An 18,493-nucleotide genomic window follows, 5' to 3' on the forward strand; every position below is an offset into this window, starting at 1 on the left:
GCAGATGTGGCTTGGATCTGGCATCGCTGTGGCTGTGGCATAGGTTGGCAGCTACAGGTCTGATTCGACCCCTAGCCTAGGACCTTCCATATGCCGCATGTGCAGGCCTAAAAAAAAGCAAAAAAAAGAGGAATTTGTTAAAATTTTAGTTGATTTCTTCTTACCCTCTTACGTTACTGCAACTTATTTCTACCCTGCTTTGCCAAATCTGAAAACCGTCTGTGTGGCCTGTCTCTCCTGGGAGGGGCATGTCACACTTTAGAATTTAGTTTCTTGGTTACCTTGTTACCACAAATCTCTGATGAGCTCCAGAAAAGTGATCTTATAGGTTTTGTTTTTTTCTTGTTATTAGAATGGGAACAACATTCTCTAGTAGCTTTCTGTATCCTAAGATGAAAGCATTTTATTAATATGTATTTAAATGAATTTTTAGGTTTAAATTTGCCGTATTTACTAATGAAGTCAATCAGTAACTCTAATGAGACTGTTTGGATTTACCCCCAAAATGTAGTCAGGGGAATGGATGATTATTACAGACTTATCTTCAGCATACCATGAAATTGGATTAGACAGTCATACAGTTCTGGGGCTTCCATGGAAACCTTCTCAGGAAATACAGGGGCAGAATGGAGCAAGGAGAGAAGCCCTTTAATGGGAGAATGTAGGCAGTGAAAAAATAGGAAACGGTACAAAAGGGAGCAAATATGACTGTCGAAATCAACTTCACCTTTCTTTATTATTCCTTTGACTTTTTCATTTTCATTCCAATCACTTTGTTGATTTTCTAATTTTTTCACCAGTACTAAGTTTGACATAGGATATATATATATATATCCTTTTTTTTCCTTTGGTCTTTTTAGGGCCACACCACCTGCAACATATAGAGGTTCCCAGACTAGAGGTCAAAATGGAGCTGTAGCTGCGGGCCTACACCGCAGCCACAGCAATGCCAGATCCGAGCCATATCTGCAACCTACACCACAGCTCAGGGCAACGCCAGATCCTTAACCCACTGAGTGAGGCCAGGGATTGAACCTGTCTTCATGGGTACTAGTCAGGTTTATTTCCACTGAGCCATGACAGGAACTTCAGGTATATTTTTTAAAATATGTCATTTTAAAGTAATATTAGTCACTTCATTTAATCATTCTCTTAGGCTACTAAGAAATACTAAATGATGACATGAATTGATATCGTAATAACTAAAAAAAATTAATATCCATTACTTACTGAAAGAAATAGCCAAAGAAATGGATGAATAAGTGGGGATTTTAGAACCTGTGAGTGCTATGATCCTACTTATCCCCGCGGATTAAGGATAAGCTTAGGAATAAATTAAGTGCTCCTTTCAGCTGTTAGTTTCCTCTTATTTGACTATAAAGCATTCTTTCCTTTAAGAAACGTTATTGACAGACATTAAAAAAAGCATATCAGTAATTTTTTTCAATTTCAGTGAGGAAATTAAAGTTCAACCAAGTCAGTTCAGAGAATCTGCTGAAGCAAATGGAAGGATTTATGAGGAACAGAGAAAGTTGGAAGAAAGTTTTACCATTCACTTAGGTGAGTGTATTGCTTTTTGCAGTCATAATTTATTGTAACCTGTGCAACTTTTTTTTTTTTTTTCTTTTTTTAGCTATTTCTTGGGCCACTCCCGAGGCATATGGAGGTTCCCAGGCTAGGGGTCGAATCGGAGCTGTAGCCACCGGCCTACGCCAGAGCCACAGCAACACGGGATCCCGAGCCGCGTCTGCAACCTAAACCACAGCTCACGGCAACGCCGGATCGTTAACCCACTGAGCAATGGCAGGGACCGAACCCGCAACCTCATGGTTCCTAGTCGTATTCGTTAACCACTGCGCCACATTTTTTAACTCCCTGTGCAACTTTTTTTAATGTTGTAAGAGAAAAATCTGTAGCATATGAGTAGAGTAAACCCAGGTTCTTTTTATTAAAAATTATGTTCTGCTTCAAGAAAGCCTATAGTTTGTTGGCTATAAGTTTTCTGTTTTTATTCATGTTATTTTTCACAAAGAGATGAAATATTAATAAGTATTAAAATAGAAAACTGTTAACGCCCATTTTAAGTTCTTTGTAGCACAGATTTCTCTGGATTCTTGCCATTGAGATTTGCATCCGGTTCTCCTGGCTTTTTGCAGCTGTCTAAGTATCTTTCTGGGACTGTTGCCTGCCCCCTAGGTGCCCAGTTGAAGACCATGCATAATCTGAGGCTGCTGAGAGCAGATATGCTGGATTTCTGTAAGCACAGGAGGAACCACCGAAGTGGCGTGAAGCTCCACCGACTCCAGACAGCACTGTCACTTTATTCCACGTCCCTCTGCGGCCTGGTGTTGCTGGTTGATAATCGAATCAATTCATATAGTGGTATTAAAAGAGGTGAGAGTTAACATGATGCATGTTTATTCAATTAAACCTCTCCATTTAATGCCATTCTAGAAAGAAAGGAATTATGGAAAAACTTCAGAAGCGCTTTAGTTACCCCAGTATGCAAGTAGACCAAACAGCATACATACCCAGCCATAGCCATTTTTGATTTGTGTCCTACTTTAGCATGCATAGGGTGCTTCGAGATGTTTAATTTTTCTTAAAATTCTACCATATTGTAGATAATACTCTTACAGATCCTTGTTTCAAGGTATAACAAAAAGAATAATCAAGTTATAAATGCGTTTTTCAGTTTAGAAGCAGATCCTGACTCATTGAATTTTAGGTCATCCATTTTTCCCTTTTTTCTTTGTTTTTTAAAAATAATCTATTTCTTAAAAATAACCTATTTCCTAAAATTCTACCTTCCTTCTTAGTACAATTCATTTTTTATGATTATTTTAAAAAAATTTAATACTAAAGTGTATTTAATGTATAACTTTAAAAGAGGCTTAGATGGCCTTTATTTTCTATCATAAATATAAGAACTTTATATTTTGTAGCACTTTTAGGAGACTGGATTATGATCAAAGTATCTCTTATTTAAAGAAGGTTTGGAATTATATTAAAAATTTCCTTGCCTATTAATTGTTTACTCTTTTGGATAATTGGGAGATTAAGTTTCTTTCTTCGTCTTTTTAGGGCTGCACCCACAGCATATGGAAGTTCCCAGGCTAGCAGTTGAATTAGAGCTGCAGCTGCCAGCCTATACCACAGCCACAGCAACACAGGATCTGAGCTGCATCTGCGACCTACACTGCAGCTCAGGACAATGCCAGATCCTTAACCCACTGAGCGAGCCCAGGGATTGAACCCACCTCCTCATGGAGTATTGTTGGGTTCGTTACTGCTGAGCCTTGATGGGAACTCCAAGATTAATTTTCTGACCAAAACAAAATTGTCGTCCCCCCAACTTAATAAGACACAATTATTGAGAGGACAAGTATGGGAAGTTGTCCTTATGAATGCTCTATTCCATTTCTACTATGTCTTATTGGAAGTAAATGCTAAATATTTGGTATTTCACCTTTAGAAATTTATAACTCTGTTGGTCCCTTAGATTTTGCCACAGTTTGCCAAGAATGCACTGACTTTCATTTTCCCCGAATTGAAGAGCAGCTGGAGGTTGTCCAGCAGGTGGTCCTTTATGCCAGAACTCAGCGCAGGAGCAAGTTGAAAGAATCACACGGTCAGTGAGACTCAGATTTTTAAAGATTTCACTTTTGGTATATTCTCTCCATCTGTACCATCCTAGCATATGGGTCATCTGAAATATAAAAAGTTGTATTGGTGGGAAGATGGGAAAGAGAGAAATTAAGGACAAAATTCAAAATCTTTAGAAGCTGGAATTCTGTTCTTAATTTCTTTTTTTTTTTTTTTTTTTTTGGTATGAGTTTGTTCAAGATCCTTAGAAAAACTGTTTTTAAAATTCAGTTCTATAGTTATACTTGAAGTGGGCACTCAGTGGAAAGTTGGTGATGTTTTGATCTAAGTTCTATATCTCTAAAATGAATATAATTATTACTACAAAGGACATTGAAATCATAGGGCAGATAGCCTAAAATATACACTTTTTATATGTTCCATCTTTGATCTACTTAGGTAGCATGAAGTCAATTGCAAGAATTGTTCCTTGTTGTTCTTTTAAAAAATTACTATGTTTAGAACTATGTCTTACTTTTTCTATATTTACCCACAATCTAAACATCCTCTAGGAAATTTACTGGAAAAGGACTTTAAAGCTATAGAAAAAGTTCATGACATCTTCAGAAGACTTGTTTTTATACCCGTGGAAACTTAGGGGAAAAACGAAAGCAAACACTCTGACTCAAATTGCACAGTAATTCTGATATCTTTCATTGAAAAATGAAACTTTAAAAAAGTAATCTCTTTAAAAATTAAATTGGTGCCATAGGTTTGTTTAGTTAGGAGCCAAATATAAGGGTAGTATTCGTTCAAAAAATATATACAGTGTGTTTTTCTTGTTTGTCTGACATTGCATATTATGTCACAGGCATAAAATTACAACGTGCTCCTATATGGCTTGAATGCATACTCAGTATTTTACTATTTCTTATAAAAACTTGATGTCTGGCCTAGGAAATAAAATACGGCAAGTTTTTAAATGGTTACTGGTCAGACTTTTAAACCTGTTTGTGGTACTTGAGGTGTCTCTTTTGTTTGTTTTGCAACTGCAGTGTTTACAAGAAAGCTGCATGGCACTTCTGGCTCACACGTCCAGTGTTCTGTAGTAAGCAGAGTACTGCTGAATCTTTGCTTGGTGTTTCGTGCCCCCCCGCCACCCACCCACCACTCCATGTGACTTGTGGCGTGCCTGCCTTTCTCTGGGGGATGCTGGAGTGCAGCTCTCTAGCCTTACCTTGATTAGCAGTCCCTCCAGTTGCCATGTTTGTTCAGTAGACTTGAAGTAAATGTTTGATTTATATTTTAATCATAGGTAAAACCAATCTTGAGTACAATTTGAACTGTACGGAAGAGCATACAGTGCAGTGAAAGCCGTCATTACTCTGTGCACCAGCCATCCAGTCCCCCTCCCAGAGGCAGCCAGTGCCATCTCACCTGCCCTTCCCAACATATGGTTATGGTTATGGTGTGTGTGTGTGTGAGCACTGTGTTTGTATTTGCTTATTTTCCCTTTCACATAAGTGGCAGCTTTCTCTGTACACTTCTCTATACTCTTTCTTCCCTGCTAATTCATCTTGGACATACCTTCATCTCATTGCAGAAGGAGCATCCTGCTAGCTTTTACTGCTGCCGGAAATCCCATTAGTGATCAGCTTCCTATTGATAGACATTTAATCTCTTACAGTTTTGCTGTTATAAGCAATAATGCAGGAATAACCTTACACATATATATTCACGCGTGAGTGAGCATGTCTATAGAATAAATTCCTAAAGAGAAAGTCCTGAGTTAAAGGAAGTTAGGCTTACATTTATAATTTTGGTAGTGTTAGCCATCACTCTCCATAGCGGCCCAGCCAGTTTGTATATCCCCCCTAGGTAACCGTGGCTTTGCTGTGGCGATATGTGGGGTATACCAGAGCCAGGCTGAGTTTTCGGAAGTCCACCTGGAAGCATATCCCAACAGAGGACCTGTCTTAAAATTCCCGCACGTCCTTTTACTCTTCAGCCATCTTCTTCCTCCATCTCATCCAAACTAGCGTCAGTGTGATCAGAAGCATCCCACTATTATTCTTAGTAGTGACTAAAAGCATGAGGATTGAGTTTATGACAGGCGTGGGGGAAGGAGGAGGATGCCAAGTTTATTTGTGAGAGGTAGAAAGTGTGCAGGGACAGGAAGTTTCCAAACCACGTACGGTTAAGGCAGTGTGTGTTGGTAGTATTTTGGTAGTATTTTGTTCTTGTTCTTGGTAGTATTTTGTTCTTGTTCAAGCAACTATTTTGTGGTTTAAGTGAGTCAGTGAAACAAGTAGGTTTCTAAAAGACTCCTTTCTTAACGGAACCCGTGTGTTGTTCTGGAAGAGTTTTGCGGAACTGCTTTCTCCATCTTTTCTTTTTCTGAGCATGCCCACGTATTTGTTCTACACGCTTACATCCTGATACACAGGTGCTATTTATTCCAAGACATTCCATTGTTTTTCTTACTGTGTGTATTATATTAGCATCTTTATATTTCTGTAGCTCATGGTAGGCCAAAAGTGATTTAATTCTTATACATGTTTTATATGCCTTTTTAATAAGTAGACATCTTCTTAGTATTACCACTGAAACATGGAAAGGAGAACGGTCTATGAACTGTTCTTTGTATTTACTTAGTAGGGATTCTCTTTGTTCAGATCTCTTTGAGCAAAATTAGATTCCTTATATATGGTTTTTTGTTTTCTGTGCTGAGAGCAGACATTTATTCAAAGCCTATCAGTTTTGTGGCTCTGTATGAGAATTACTATTACACTAAATATGGATTCTGGCAACACAGAACCTTCTCTTTGTCTCTCTCTCCATTTATAAAATATATGTATGCATTTACAAGGTACTGTGTTATAAATCAGTTACTCAGAGTAGTCAGTGGGTTAAAATATTAAGTTATTTTTGTTCAGAACTTTTCTGAAACTGTAATACTCCCTCAGTATTTTTAGTTTACTCATTTGAAATTCTGTTTTCATGTAATTTTCAGATGCTGAAGGCCATTTCATACGCAAACACACACACACACATATTGCAGCTGCACCTTGGATTTGATCCCTGGTCTAGGAACTTAAATATGTTATGGGTGCAACCAAAAATATATATGTAGACACACATACATGTGTAAAATAGTTTGTGTTCAATCAGAATAATGTATCGTCAATTGTGATATATCTTATTTTACCTACATTTATCCTTCAAAGAAATATCCTGCCTTCTAAAAAGAAAATTACTATTGAATATCTGAAATAAAATGTTCCATTTGAAACAGAATCTCACATTTTTTTTGAAAGAAAGTGTATGTAGTGTCAGAAAAGAAGTAACAAATTTCAGGAATGGGCCCAATATCAAGTGATTCTGGTGCTACTACCACTTGCTTGTAGTCCTGAACAAGTTATATCAACAACAGTGACTCAGATTCTAAAAATAAAGATAGCCACACCACAACTGTCTAATGAAGTTATTTTATACGTAGTTAACTTAGTGCCCGAACCTCCCAGATGAAAAATAGGGTATTGCAAGTCTAATGTGGTAAAGACCACAGGTTTGGAATCTGAGTATACGGGGTCAAGACCTGATTCCAGCACTTACTGTGCATCCTTTGTTAAGGGAATTAACTGATCAAAGCCTCTCTTCTTATATGTAAAATGAAGAGAGAACTGGTACCTCATAAGGTTGTGGGTTTTGTATGAATGAAATGAGACCATCCATGCAAAGCATAGATGGGACTACCCAGCACCTAGAGATCCTTAGTAAATTCTTGCTGTTGTTGTGGTTGTTTGGGGAACAATAGTGGTGATATGTTTTCATGTTATTGTGTTATTTTATGTTGCATTATCTTATAAATAGAGTCTGGAAACCGAAATGGAGGAAGTGACGATAAGTCGAAGAATGCAGAGAGAAACTACTTAAATATTTTACCTGGTAAGTATTGCTTTAAATCGCAGTTTTCTTACAGTCACATACATTGAAATCATAGATTTGAAACATAAGTTTTTATGGTGTGCATTATAAAAGTTTGTCCATGTGTCACTGTAGAACATAAATATGCTGTCACTAGGTTCTGCAATTAAACCCTGAGTTTTCCTAGATCCATACAAGAGAAGTTGCTTGAGCAGCTGTATAAGTTTTATCATTATTTGCTCTTTCAAATTTCCTCTTTTATATGTGGTTTCTTAGTTTCTTAAATGAACCAAGACATAATTTTTACTCTGATACATAAATAATAGTACATAGAAATGTAAACAGTGGAACACATGGATCCTTTGATTTAGAATATTTTATATTTCAGAGGACCTGTTGTGGCACAGTGGGTTAAGAATCCCACTGCAGCAGCTCAGGTCACTGCAGAGGCACGGGTTCGATCCCCAGCCCAGGGCAGTGGGTTAAGGATCCAGCATTGCCACAGCTGTGGTGTTGGTCGCAGCTGTGGCTCACATTCAATCAGTCTCTGGCCCAACAACTTCTATATGCTGTGGATGTGGCTAAAACATGGGGAGAAGTCTTTCTTTCTCTTTTTTAGGGCCACACCCGCGGCATATGGAGGTTTCCAGGCTAGGGTCTTATCAGAGCTATTGCCTCCGGCCTACACCATAGCCACAGCAACTCCAGATCCGAGCTGTGTCTGCGACCTACACCACAGCTCACAGCAATGCCTGATCCCTAACCCACTGAGCAAGGCCAGGGATCAAACCTGCAACCTCATGGTTTCTAGTCGGATTCGTTCCTAGTTGGATTCGTTTCCACTGTGCCACAACGGGAACTCCAAAAAAAGTCTTTCTTATTTCCATTTCCCCATAAATTTTCCTGCTTTCCATTTAATATCCTTTATTATTCTTGGAGATATATATATATATATATATATATATATATATATATATATTGTCTTTTCTAGGGCCGCTCCCATGGCATATGGAGGTTCCCAGGCCAGGGGTTGAATCGGAGCTGTAGCCACAGGCCTACGCCAGAGCCACAGCAACATGGGATCTGAACCTCGTCTGCAACCTACACTACAGCTCACGGCAACACCAGATCCTTAACCCACTGAGCAAGGCCAGGGATCGAACCTGCAACCTCATGGTTCCTAGTCGAGTTCATTAACCACTGCGCCACGATGGGAACTCCATATTCTTGGATATATTCTTTATCACCAGGAAACTCAGTCTCTTGGTCTTCTTCCAGACTGAATGCATTCTGATGATCCTTAGTGTATTTGTGGGACAGGGCACAACAGGGAAGTCCTATTTGTTGACTCTACAAATGTAAAGTCTTTAAAACTAAATGGTAAAATTTGCACTTTCATAAATAACCAAGGTTGTGTCCTCACATTTCCTTCCCCAGATTTTTCTCCACGTGGATCACATTCCCTTTCATCTAAGCAAATAGCATACCCATCTCTGGGACACATCTCGTCAGCCCCAGCCAACTAGCCTGTGGGCATCAGCTTCCGAATTTCCTCCCACCTTACTGGGTCATGTTAGAGGCGGGATTGCGTCACCACATGCTGTTTCCTCCACTTTGTGGAACAGGAAGCTCTCCTCCTCTCCATCCAAAAATACCTTCATTGAGACAGGATTTATTGTATTTCTCTTCATAGATCCATAATTTAAATCATCTCTATTTTGTGGCTTTCCTAAAGTGTACCAGTCTTATCTATTCCGGAGGTACCAATGTCTGAGTATTTTAAACTTCACTCTCTACTGCTATATTTATTTTCTTCCTTGCTCCCTTTTGGAAGACGCCTATAGGATAGTATCTCGTTATTCCCACCAAGACAGGAGAACATGTCATGGGTCTGTATCAGTAAAGAAGTAGTAACTGTTCACTTAGCTATGCTGATAGCGTCTGAATTTCCCCTGGGTTAAAGGATGCCTGCCCAGCCAGGAGGTGCACAGGAGATGAAAAAGAGCCAATCGCAGCTGCTTTTGGATTTCGAAGTTGCAGAGAAAACGTTTTATTTATGTACCTTTTAACCATTGCATTTGCTTTATCATTATCTAAGGATCTGTCATTAATTCTCACAACAACTTTGTGAGGAAAGCAGTCAGGTATTATTTTTCCACTTGAGTCACGTAGTATAGCAGATCTGTAAGGAGAATTGATTTGCCCAAGGTCACCTAGCCAGTGAATGCTAGAGACCAGATCTTCTTAACACCCAGTCTGGTCCTTTCTCAACTATAGGATGTTATTTTGATTACTGCTGCCAGCTCCATGACCCCCATTTTACTAACGGGTAAAACGAGGCCCAGGACAAGTCATCTGAGGTCAAAGAAAGCAGTGCCAGTTTGGGGATTAGGAGCACCTGACTTGTCCACTAAGTCCTGGGCCTCACTGCTGGACTGTAGCCCATGTTTAATGCCGTGACTCCCAGCATCTGAATTATCAGTAGGAGTTCAAGAGGTGAGACACTTCACTGGATCTCCTGAGTTTCTGATGAGCAGTCTGCGTCTTTTATTGCCTGCCAGGGAAATTGCAGCCCATGCTGCTCCTCGCCAGTTTTCTTTTTACTTCTCTTTTGTCTAGTTTATTTACACTGGGCAAATAGTCTCTATATGTAATATATGTAAATATATTATGTAAATATGTTAAATATATATATTTGTTTCTGTCACTGGCCTTTGTTTAATTTCTTTTACTGCTTATCTAGTACTTTTAAATTAAAAGAAAAAAAATGACCTTTGCCTTGGGGCCTGTCAGTGGCTTCCATGGGCACCACTTGTGTACAGTAGTAACTGGAAATGGTTAAACATTCTGCCAACGTATATTAAGTATTTTAACTATACTGTATGTTTATGAGTAAATACATGTAAAATCCTAAGATAATGACTTTGAAGCAAGGGCGGGCAGAATTTGCGAGGACGTGGGTTAGTGATGAAAGAGTACTTAGAAGAGCAGTTTCCTAGAAGGACACAGAATTTCCAGCAAGGTAGATGTGTTTGTAAAGACTTATTTTTATACGTTTCTTATTTTATTTATTTATATGGATAGAAACTGCAGAATATAAAAGCTGAGGGCTAGTGTGGCTGCAAAAAAATGGAGTGATTGTAGAAAGCCTGGGCTTTAAGGTTTGATCAACCCTGCACCAAGCATTCAGTCCAAAAATTTGTTTACCATACACCTAACAGACATTTACTGAGTACCTTCTGTATACCAGGTCCTGTTGCTCCAGGTGCTAGAGATAGAATATTAAACAAGAGAGACAATTCCTACAGCGACAGAGGGCAAACAGTGGTCTCTTTAAAATAACCTCATGAACAAATAACAAAGGAATTTCAGTACTGAGGAGAAAATAAAACAGAACAGCGTGAGCGAGTAATGAGGGGTGAGGGAGTCTTACATAGTCAGATGGGTCAGTCAAGGAAGACTTCTCTGAGGAGGCGACCTTCGCTCTGAGGAGGTGACCTTTACTCTGCGAGGCAATTGGTGACAAGTAGTCAGCCATGCAAGAATCGTGGGAAGAAACCTCTCTGGAAGCGGCCCTGGGTCAGGAACAAGCTCGGTGTGTTTGATGACCTTGACAAACACCTGTGTGGCTGGGGCAGGAGGCGAGGGGGAGACGAGGATGGAGTTTGGATTTTTTTCTGGGGGTCCTATGAGCCTGCTGGACCATGCTCGGTGGGAGAGTGCCATCATCTGATTTATATTTCAGTCATTTTAGCTTCAGATGTGGAAGCGGTTTGTAGATGGGCAAGAATAAGGAGGAAAGAGATTAATGAAGAGGTTGTTTCAAAAACCTAGGTGATACAATGGTAGCGTAAACCATTTTAGCAATAAAAATGGAGTGCTGAGGTTTGAGCTCATTGAGATATGTGTTAGAGATGTGCTGAAAATAGCCGGTGGTGAATTGGCTTGGGGATTGGGAAAGAGGCGTTGAGAGAAAGGAAGTCATCAGGGCAACTTCTGTTTGTGTCCTGCGCGCCTAACTTGGGGGAGACTGGGCCCCTAAACGGAGCTGGAGAGGAGCAGATGTGGGGTGTAAGGAAGACAGGTAATCAAGCAGCCTGTTTTGCATGTTAAGTGTAAGTATTACGTTTTGAGCATTTACATCAAATTACTGATGGTGAGTACTTACTGCTTGGTGGGCTCTTCTTACCAGTTCATGAACCTCAGGTACCTTTGGCTATTACCTTCCTTCCAAGAAATAAAGAGCTCCCTGAGCTCAGCATAGGTACCTGTACACCCCTGCTGCTTCAACACATCAACTGCCCGTTACAGCTGTTTATAAAGCCCACTGATGAATGCAGTTTATGCATCTCAAAGTCATGGTTGTGTTTGCTGTTCGCAGGAGAATTTTACATCACTCGGCATTCGAACCTCTCAGAAATACATGTTGCTTTCCATCTTTGTGTGGATGACAATGTGAAATCAGGGAACATCACTGCTCGCGACCCTGCCATCATGGGACTCCGAAACATACTCAAGGTTTGCTGTACCCATGACATCACAACCATAAGTATTCCTCTCCTGCTGGTGCATGACATGTCAGAGGTAAGCAGAGAGAAGAATACCGACATTTTCTGAAAAAGCTGACCCTCACTATTGTCTAAAAATAATAACCGACTTTACATTTTATTTCTTGTTTTTATTTTTAAATGATTTTTAATTTTTCCATCATAGCTGCTTTATAGTGTTCTGTCCGTTTTCTCCTCTACAGCAAAGTGACCAGTCACCCATACATATACACATTCATCCCAGTCCCTCCCCCAATAACCCACTTTACATTTTAAAAGCACTTTTTTTTAACCAGTGGACTTTTGCATCTCCTATCTGATTTATAGAGATGAGTGACATGTGATATAAAACAGCGAATAATCCCTAACTGTTTATGTTCAGAGAGTTATATAGCATTATCCAATAGTTGGGTAAACTAGAAAATCAAATGTATCCTTAGTTTTGGATAAGCCATGTGCTTAGACTAATATAGGTATTGACCTCTGCAGTTACAGTGTGGCTAATGATTCATTCATTCTATTATGTACTGTACTTCACATTTTTAATTGAAAAAAAATCTCTTTCCGTGATTGTTTGCTTCCTTCCTTGCTTTCTTCTCTCATCCCCATAAAAACTGGTTAGAAGGGATATGGTGAAGAAATAATACAAAGACTAAATATCAACTTCCGATAGACTGGAGGAACAAAGCAGCCTCGAAACAAATGGGAGCAGGCAAGTCCTGGGAGAGCCAGTGGCCAACCTGGAGATGAGGGACCATGGTAGGCAGTTGGTACCCACTTGGTTAGAGTGGCATTTTTTTTTTCTTTTTTTCTTTTTAGGGCCACAGGTGTGGCATATGGAAGTTCCCAGGATAGGGGTCAAATCGGAGCTGTAACTGCCAGCCTATACCACGGCCATACCAGTGGGAAATCCTAGCTGTGTCTGCAACCTACACCACAGCTCATGGCAACGCCAGATCCTTAACCCACTGAGCGAGGCCAGGGATCAAACCTGTATCTTCATGGATACTAGTCAGGTTCTTAACCCGCTGACCCACAATAGGAACTGCTGGAGTAGCATTTTTTTAAAAAACAAGATGGCTGATGGCAAGTACAGATTGTGTAAGGAAGTTTGATCACTGATTATTAAAAGTTATTTGCAAAAATTACAGAGATGTGTAAATGCTACATCGTAATGTGCAGTGTAAAAGATTTTATGTTGTACTTTTTAGAGGGAGTAAGTCCCTGCTGAGACTCAGCCTAAGAGGCCTCATTTTAAGTTTAATACCCTGTATGAACACACACACAAAATCAATTCCACATTAAGACAAGGTGATTTTAAATGATTTCCCACTTACAATCCATTCATCTTTTTACCAGACACACCATTATTTTGATTAAAAGAATTCTGGCACCATCAGATGAGAGCTGCATCAAACTTTTTAATTTCTCATTCCATCCATGTCTGTAGTCTCAGTCATACCTAATATGGCATTAGGAGAGATTGATAAACATTTTTCTTTCCATCATAGCTTTATAAAGTTTGAGTCCCATCAGGAATTCTTAGCCATTGTTATCATCACTAACTAGTCCATCTGTAAGAGTCTTTGGGGAGCAACAAAGAAAGTTTGTGATGAGACAAAAAAAAAAAAGTGGAGTTCTCATTGTGGCTCGGTTAACGCATCCGACCAGGAACCATGAAGTTGTGGGTTCAATCCCTGGCCTTGCTCAGTGGGTTAAGGATCTGGCATTTCCTTGAGCTGTGGTGTAGGTCGCAGATGCAGCTCGGATCCAGAGTTGCTGTGGCTCTGGCAAAGGCCGGTGGCTACAGCTCCGATTAGACCCCTAGCCTTGGAACATCCATATGCCGAGGGTGAGGCCCTAGAAAAGACAAAAAAAAAAAAAAAAAGAGAGAGAGAAAGTTTGTGATGAATTCCAGCCACAAGGAAACATCCAAACGTTCCTGCAGCTGGACTCCTGGTTAACCAGTTTATAAAAATGGTTATATGTAGGTGGGAAACAACCTCAAAAACAGTGTTTCCAAAAGTCACTAAGTTCAGATTTACTTCCAGACATCTGATACTACTAGCGTGCCCTCTCCCACGGTGTCACAAAAGTTCCATGTTTTAAATCGGGACAGCCAGCTGCAGCACATTAAGTTTGTTTCCAGAGTATCCATTTTAATTCACGAAAGTATATTGAGCCATGATCCTCCCATTGGTTGTATTTAAACATCCATTCAGGTCAAGAAGTTTATTCTACAAACTCGGACAACACTGCACAGGATATAGAGGCGGTGTCTGTCTTAGCTTTTGCCTAAGGGTCCCAAAGCCATTTCAGCTCTTGTTTTCTTCCTGTAACACACAGGCTGGCCAGACACTCAGTTACCACATTGCAGTGCAAGGTGACGATGATGATGTCAGAAACAGTCCATGTCCTGGTCGATAAAAACAGCTATGGAAATGAATTGCAGTTTTTTTTTTACAAAAAAAAAAAGGAAAGGAAAAAATAATCTTTCATCAGCAAGAAGGAAGACATCTTGCTGTTAGCAGTTTTATCTCGTTTATCTCCATCTTAACCCTGTTAGAGTTTTCTCTCTGTAGATCTTTGCCCTCTGAAGATACTGTCATCCTGGGGTCAGTCTAACCTGACAGACGTGGAATGAAGTTGGAGGTCACAAATCCTGAGTTCCTGGCTTCCTTGTATTTGTGCCATTAACTTGGTGAATCGTTTGGGACTTAAGGATTTTAGTTGTAATTGTTGTGGTTGGAGCAGATGTTGTTAACGTTTTATCAGCATCTAACACACAAAGAAAAGCACACATATAAATACACAGCCCACATTTTCGCCAACCAGACACCAACATAACCAACACACAGATCGTGGAGCAGAATGTTCCCAGCCTGCACCCCAGACTCTGCCCTCATGCTCCCTTCCAGGCGCTTAAACCACATTCCCTCCACAGGGGTCACCACTGTTTTCACTTTGAAAAGCATAGATTAGTCAGGTGTGTTTTTGTAATTGATGTATGTGGGATCCTGTTGTACACACTACTGGGTCTGGCTTCTTTCACTCAGTATTATGTTTGTGAAACTTATCCGTTATTATTCATTCTTACTGTTCTATAGCATTCCACTGCATGACTAGACCACAGTTATTTAGCCATTCTCCTGTTTGTGGACATTTGGGTAGTTTCCAGGTTTTGACTATTACGATGAATGTTGCTGTGAACATTCTAGTACCTATGTCTAGGCATTTCTGTTAGGCATATACCCAGGGATGGAATTTTTAGGTGTCAGGCTCGTTTGGCTTGGGTAGAAAGAGCCAAAAAGTTTCCCATAGCGACTGTTGAATGGAAAGAAGGAGAAAGCCAGAGTGTTGTTTCTCACCTTCCGATGATGGTTATGAAACTGATTAATACAAGAATCTCAGGCACCTCCAAGGCATATGCGTGAGAGTCGTAAATAGTTTTGCATATGAGTTTCCATCGTGGTGCAGCAGAAATGAATCTGACTAGGAACCATGAAGATGTGGGCTCGATCCCTGGTCACGCTCAGTGAGTTAAGGATCTGGCATTGCCGTTGAGCTGTGGTGTAGGTTGCAGACGCGGCTCGGATCCTGTGTTTCTGTGGCTGTTGCGTAGGCCTGCAGCTGTAGCTCCAATTAGACCCCTAGACTCCATATGCCGCAGGTGCTACCCTAAAAAGCAAAAAAAAAAAAAAGAAAAAAGTCTTGCATTGCCCAGGGGTACGTAAATTCATAAAATAATTCTTATATATAACTTCTGAGATACACAGTGAAGACCTAAATGTATATACTGACTAAATCTTAATCACCTCTGCCATTGTCAGCCTTACCCTAATCAGAAGGTTCTGGTTGGGTGCTCAAAGAATGGCCACTAACTTTAGGTACAAAGTATCATCTGCATTTATAATCAGAGGTGACGTCTCCCTTTCAGTTTCACAGGTTGAGAGTTTACTCTGGGTATGCAGTGCCCATTTATTTTCTAAAGTGTAGCCATAGGGCCTAGTTTCCTGCCTCATCTCCAAAGTGTGAAGTGTTTCACGTGATCCGTTCAGCTTCTTCGATAGACTTCTTTCACAGTGTGTTCTCACAGGTATATTTGTGCAGGTGCCTGCAACTTGCTGGAGTTTCCTTTCAGCTCCATATGCTGCTAAGCAGCACAAGTGAAAGTAAATAGAATGTGAGGGTTCATATTATCTGAAAATTAAATTGTCTATCACTTCACAGATGCCCTGGGATCCCGCCAGGATTTGGTATTTTGGTGTGTTCTCTGCGTAGCACCCATGAAACTTCGCTTTAATTCACATCATTATGAAGAGCGTGAAGTTCTTAATTCGGCTCAGAGATATTTGCTCTAGACCGTGCTGTTAGCCACACATCTGCCAAAAGCAAGAAAGCTCGTTATTGAGGGATTAAGGGGACGATCTTTGGAGCAGGGGGACAATGACAGTGCTTGATTGCTTTTTCCATCTGCTTTGCTCAGACCATTAGAACCATCCCACTTCTAGCGCGTGCTTCCGTCTTTCATCACTGCCATTATGAGCCTCGGTACCCTCTGCTGGTGTTGAAGGCTGGCCCTCAGAACCTCGGTACACACTGCGCTTTGTTGTCCTGTGACTAGTGCTGAGGCCTGACCTTGGCCTGGGATCATTCAAAGGCCAATCGTAGATGTCAGAAAATTACAGATGATAAGCTCCTGTCAGACAATGCTTTTTAATATATAAAAACAAGTGCTGTCTTATAATAGTATAAATAGTAATGGTTTCAGAGTTCCCGTCATGGCGCAGTGGTTAACGAATCCGACTAGGAACCATGAGGTTGCGGGTTCGGTCCCTGCCCTTGCTCAGTGGGTTAACGATCCGGCGTTGCCGTGAGCTGTGGTGTAGGTTGCAGACGCGGCTCAGATCCCAAGTTGCTGTGGCTCTGGTGTAGGCCGGTGGCTACAGCTCCGATTCAACCCCTAGCCTGGGAACCTCCATATGCCGCGGGAGCGGCCCAAAGAAATAGCAAAAAAAAAAAAAAAAATAGTAATGGTTTCTTAATTCTGATTATTCCCATGGCATTTCAAAAAAGAAATGGTATGTTTTAGAGTAACATTTTGAGGTGGTGCAAATACTCAGTTATATTTTAGGGTTTATATTATCCTTCATTAAATATTTGACTCAAGTGAAAGGTAAGTACATGAAACACCATGCATGAAAACCAGCAAATACAATAAACATACACAGAGACTTTTGAGGCGCTGGCTGGAAATGTGAGACACAGACCATAAATTGCATAAATTAGTTGGTTACTGTGTTTCAAGGACTTGAAGACAAGCTTAAAATGTTAAAAATAATCTTAACAACTACAAAACTCAGTTTCTAGTTACTGAAAGAAAAGCGAAAAGACCTAAATACATAAAGAGTGTGTTTGTGGGTTGAAGACTTGGTACTGTTATCAGCTCTCCTCAAACTGATCTGTAGATTTAAATCCCTGTAAGACAATTTTAGAGCTATCGGTGAGCTAATTCTAAAATTTGTATTCAGTACACAAGACCTGAAACAGTCAAAACAAGAAAAAGAATAAAGTTGGGGAACAAAGTTGATTTCAAGATTTACAAGCTTACCAAGCTCTAATAACCACTACAGTGCAACGTTAGCCAAAGAATGGACTGTGGGGTTGGCACTGGTCCTGAAGCGCGGGCTGCAGCAGGTCAGCGGCCCCGGCGGGCTCCGCGGCTCGCTATAGGTTCTCTTCAGGGCAGATGAGGTGAGAGTTGGTACGCGAGTAGGGGAAGACAAATATGGAAACAAATACCATGAAGACAGCAAGCAGTTTTTTGGCCATCACCATGGGTTATACATACTACTGAGATGAATGGCAAAAACACGTTCTGGGATGTAGATGGAAGCATGGTGCCCCCTGAATGGCATCGCTGGCATCGCTGGCTTCACTGTATGATTGATGATCCTCCAACAACCAGACCACCTACTGCTCATAAATTTATTTGGACAAACCATAAATTCAGTGTGAGTGGCACTCCACAGCAATATGTATCTTATTCCACCATTGCAAAGAAGATTCAGGAGTGGGACCCACCTTCAACACCTTACAGGTAAAGAGAATGAAAAATAACTTAAACATGTAAAATAAGAGGCTTTTTCTGTAATTGCACTTTCACTGTTTACTGTTAACTTGATTAAAATTATTTGATTAAGTGATAAAAAGAATGGACTGTGGATCAAAGGAACAGACGAGAGAATTCGGAAATAAAACCATGCATCCATCTATGGTCATTTGATATATAGCAAAGATGCCAAGGCAGTTCATTGGCAGAAAGGGTACTGTTTCCTACCAGTAGTGCTGGAAGAATTGGATATTTATATAGGAAAAAAAAATTACCTTGACCTTTACTTTAATCATACATAAAATTTAACTTAAAATGGATC

The 18,493-nt window shown here is 40.2% G+C and overlaps 1 protein-coding gene and 1 pseudogene across 8 annotated transcripts in view; both read left to right on the top strand.

Moving 5' to 3' along the window:
* The window catches only part of FERRY3 (FERRY endosomal RAB5 effector complex subunit 3), a 42,033-nt gene that overhangs the window by 17,109 nt on the left and 6,431 nt on the right, over nt 1-18,493 (top strand). For 6 of the 8 annotated variants that reach the window (NM_001243412.1, NM_001243413.1, XM_085024457.1 and 3 more), the window contains 5 exons: nt 1,454-1,560; nt 2,197-2,394; nt 3,503-3,631; nt 7,459-7,533; nt 11,894-12,096. In NM_001243412.1, the coding sequence (NP_001230341.1) occupies nt 1,454-1,560; nt 2,197-2,394; nt 3,503-3,631; nt 7,459-7,533; nt 11,894-12,096 (712 nt within the window). Of the gene's footprint in view, nt 1-1,453; nt 1,561-2,196; nt 2,395-3,502; nt 3,632-7,458; nt 8,193-8,534; nt 10,220-11,893; nt 12,630-18,493 lie in introns of those variants that run through there. The other 2 variants (XR_014845139.1, XM_085024459.1) reach the window with 2 other exon arrangements.
* On the top strand, nt 13,136-18,271 carry LOC102166265 (NADH dehydrogenase [ubiquinone] 1 alpha subcomplex subunit 12 pseudogene; annotated as a pseudogene).

Source organism: Sus scrofa, chromosome 5, assembly GCF_054392235.1.
Source record: "Sus scrofa isolate SSC_HxYL_T2T_F1_AM1 chromosome 5, Sscrofa_HxYL_maternal_Yorkshire_Landrace_v2.0, whole genome shotgun sequence".
Lineage (NCBI taxonomy): Eukaryota > Metazoa > Chordata > Mammalia > Artiodactyla > Suidae > Sus > Sus scrofa.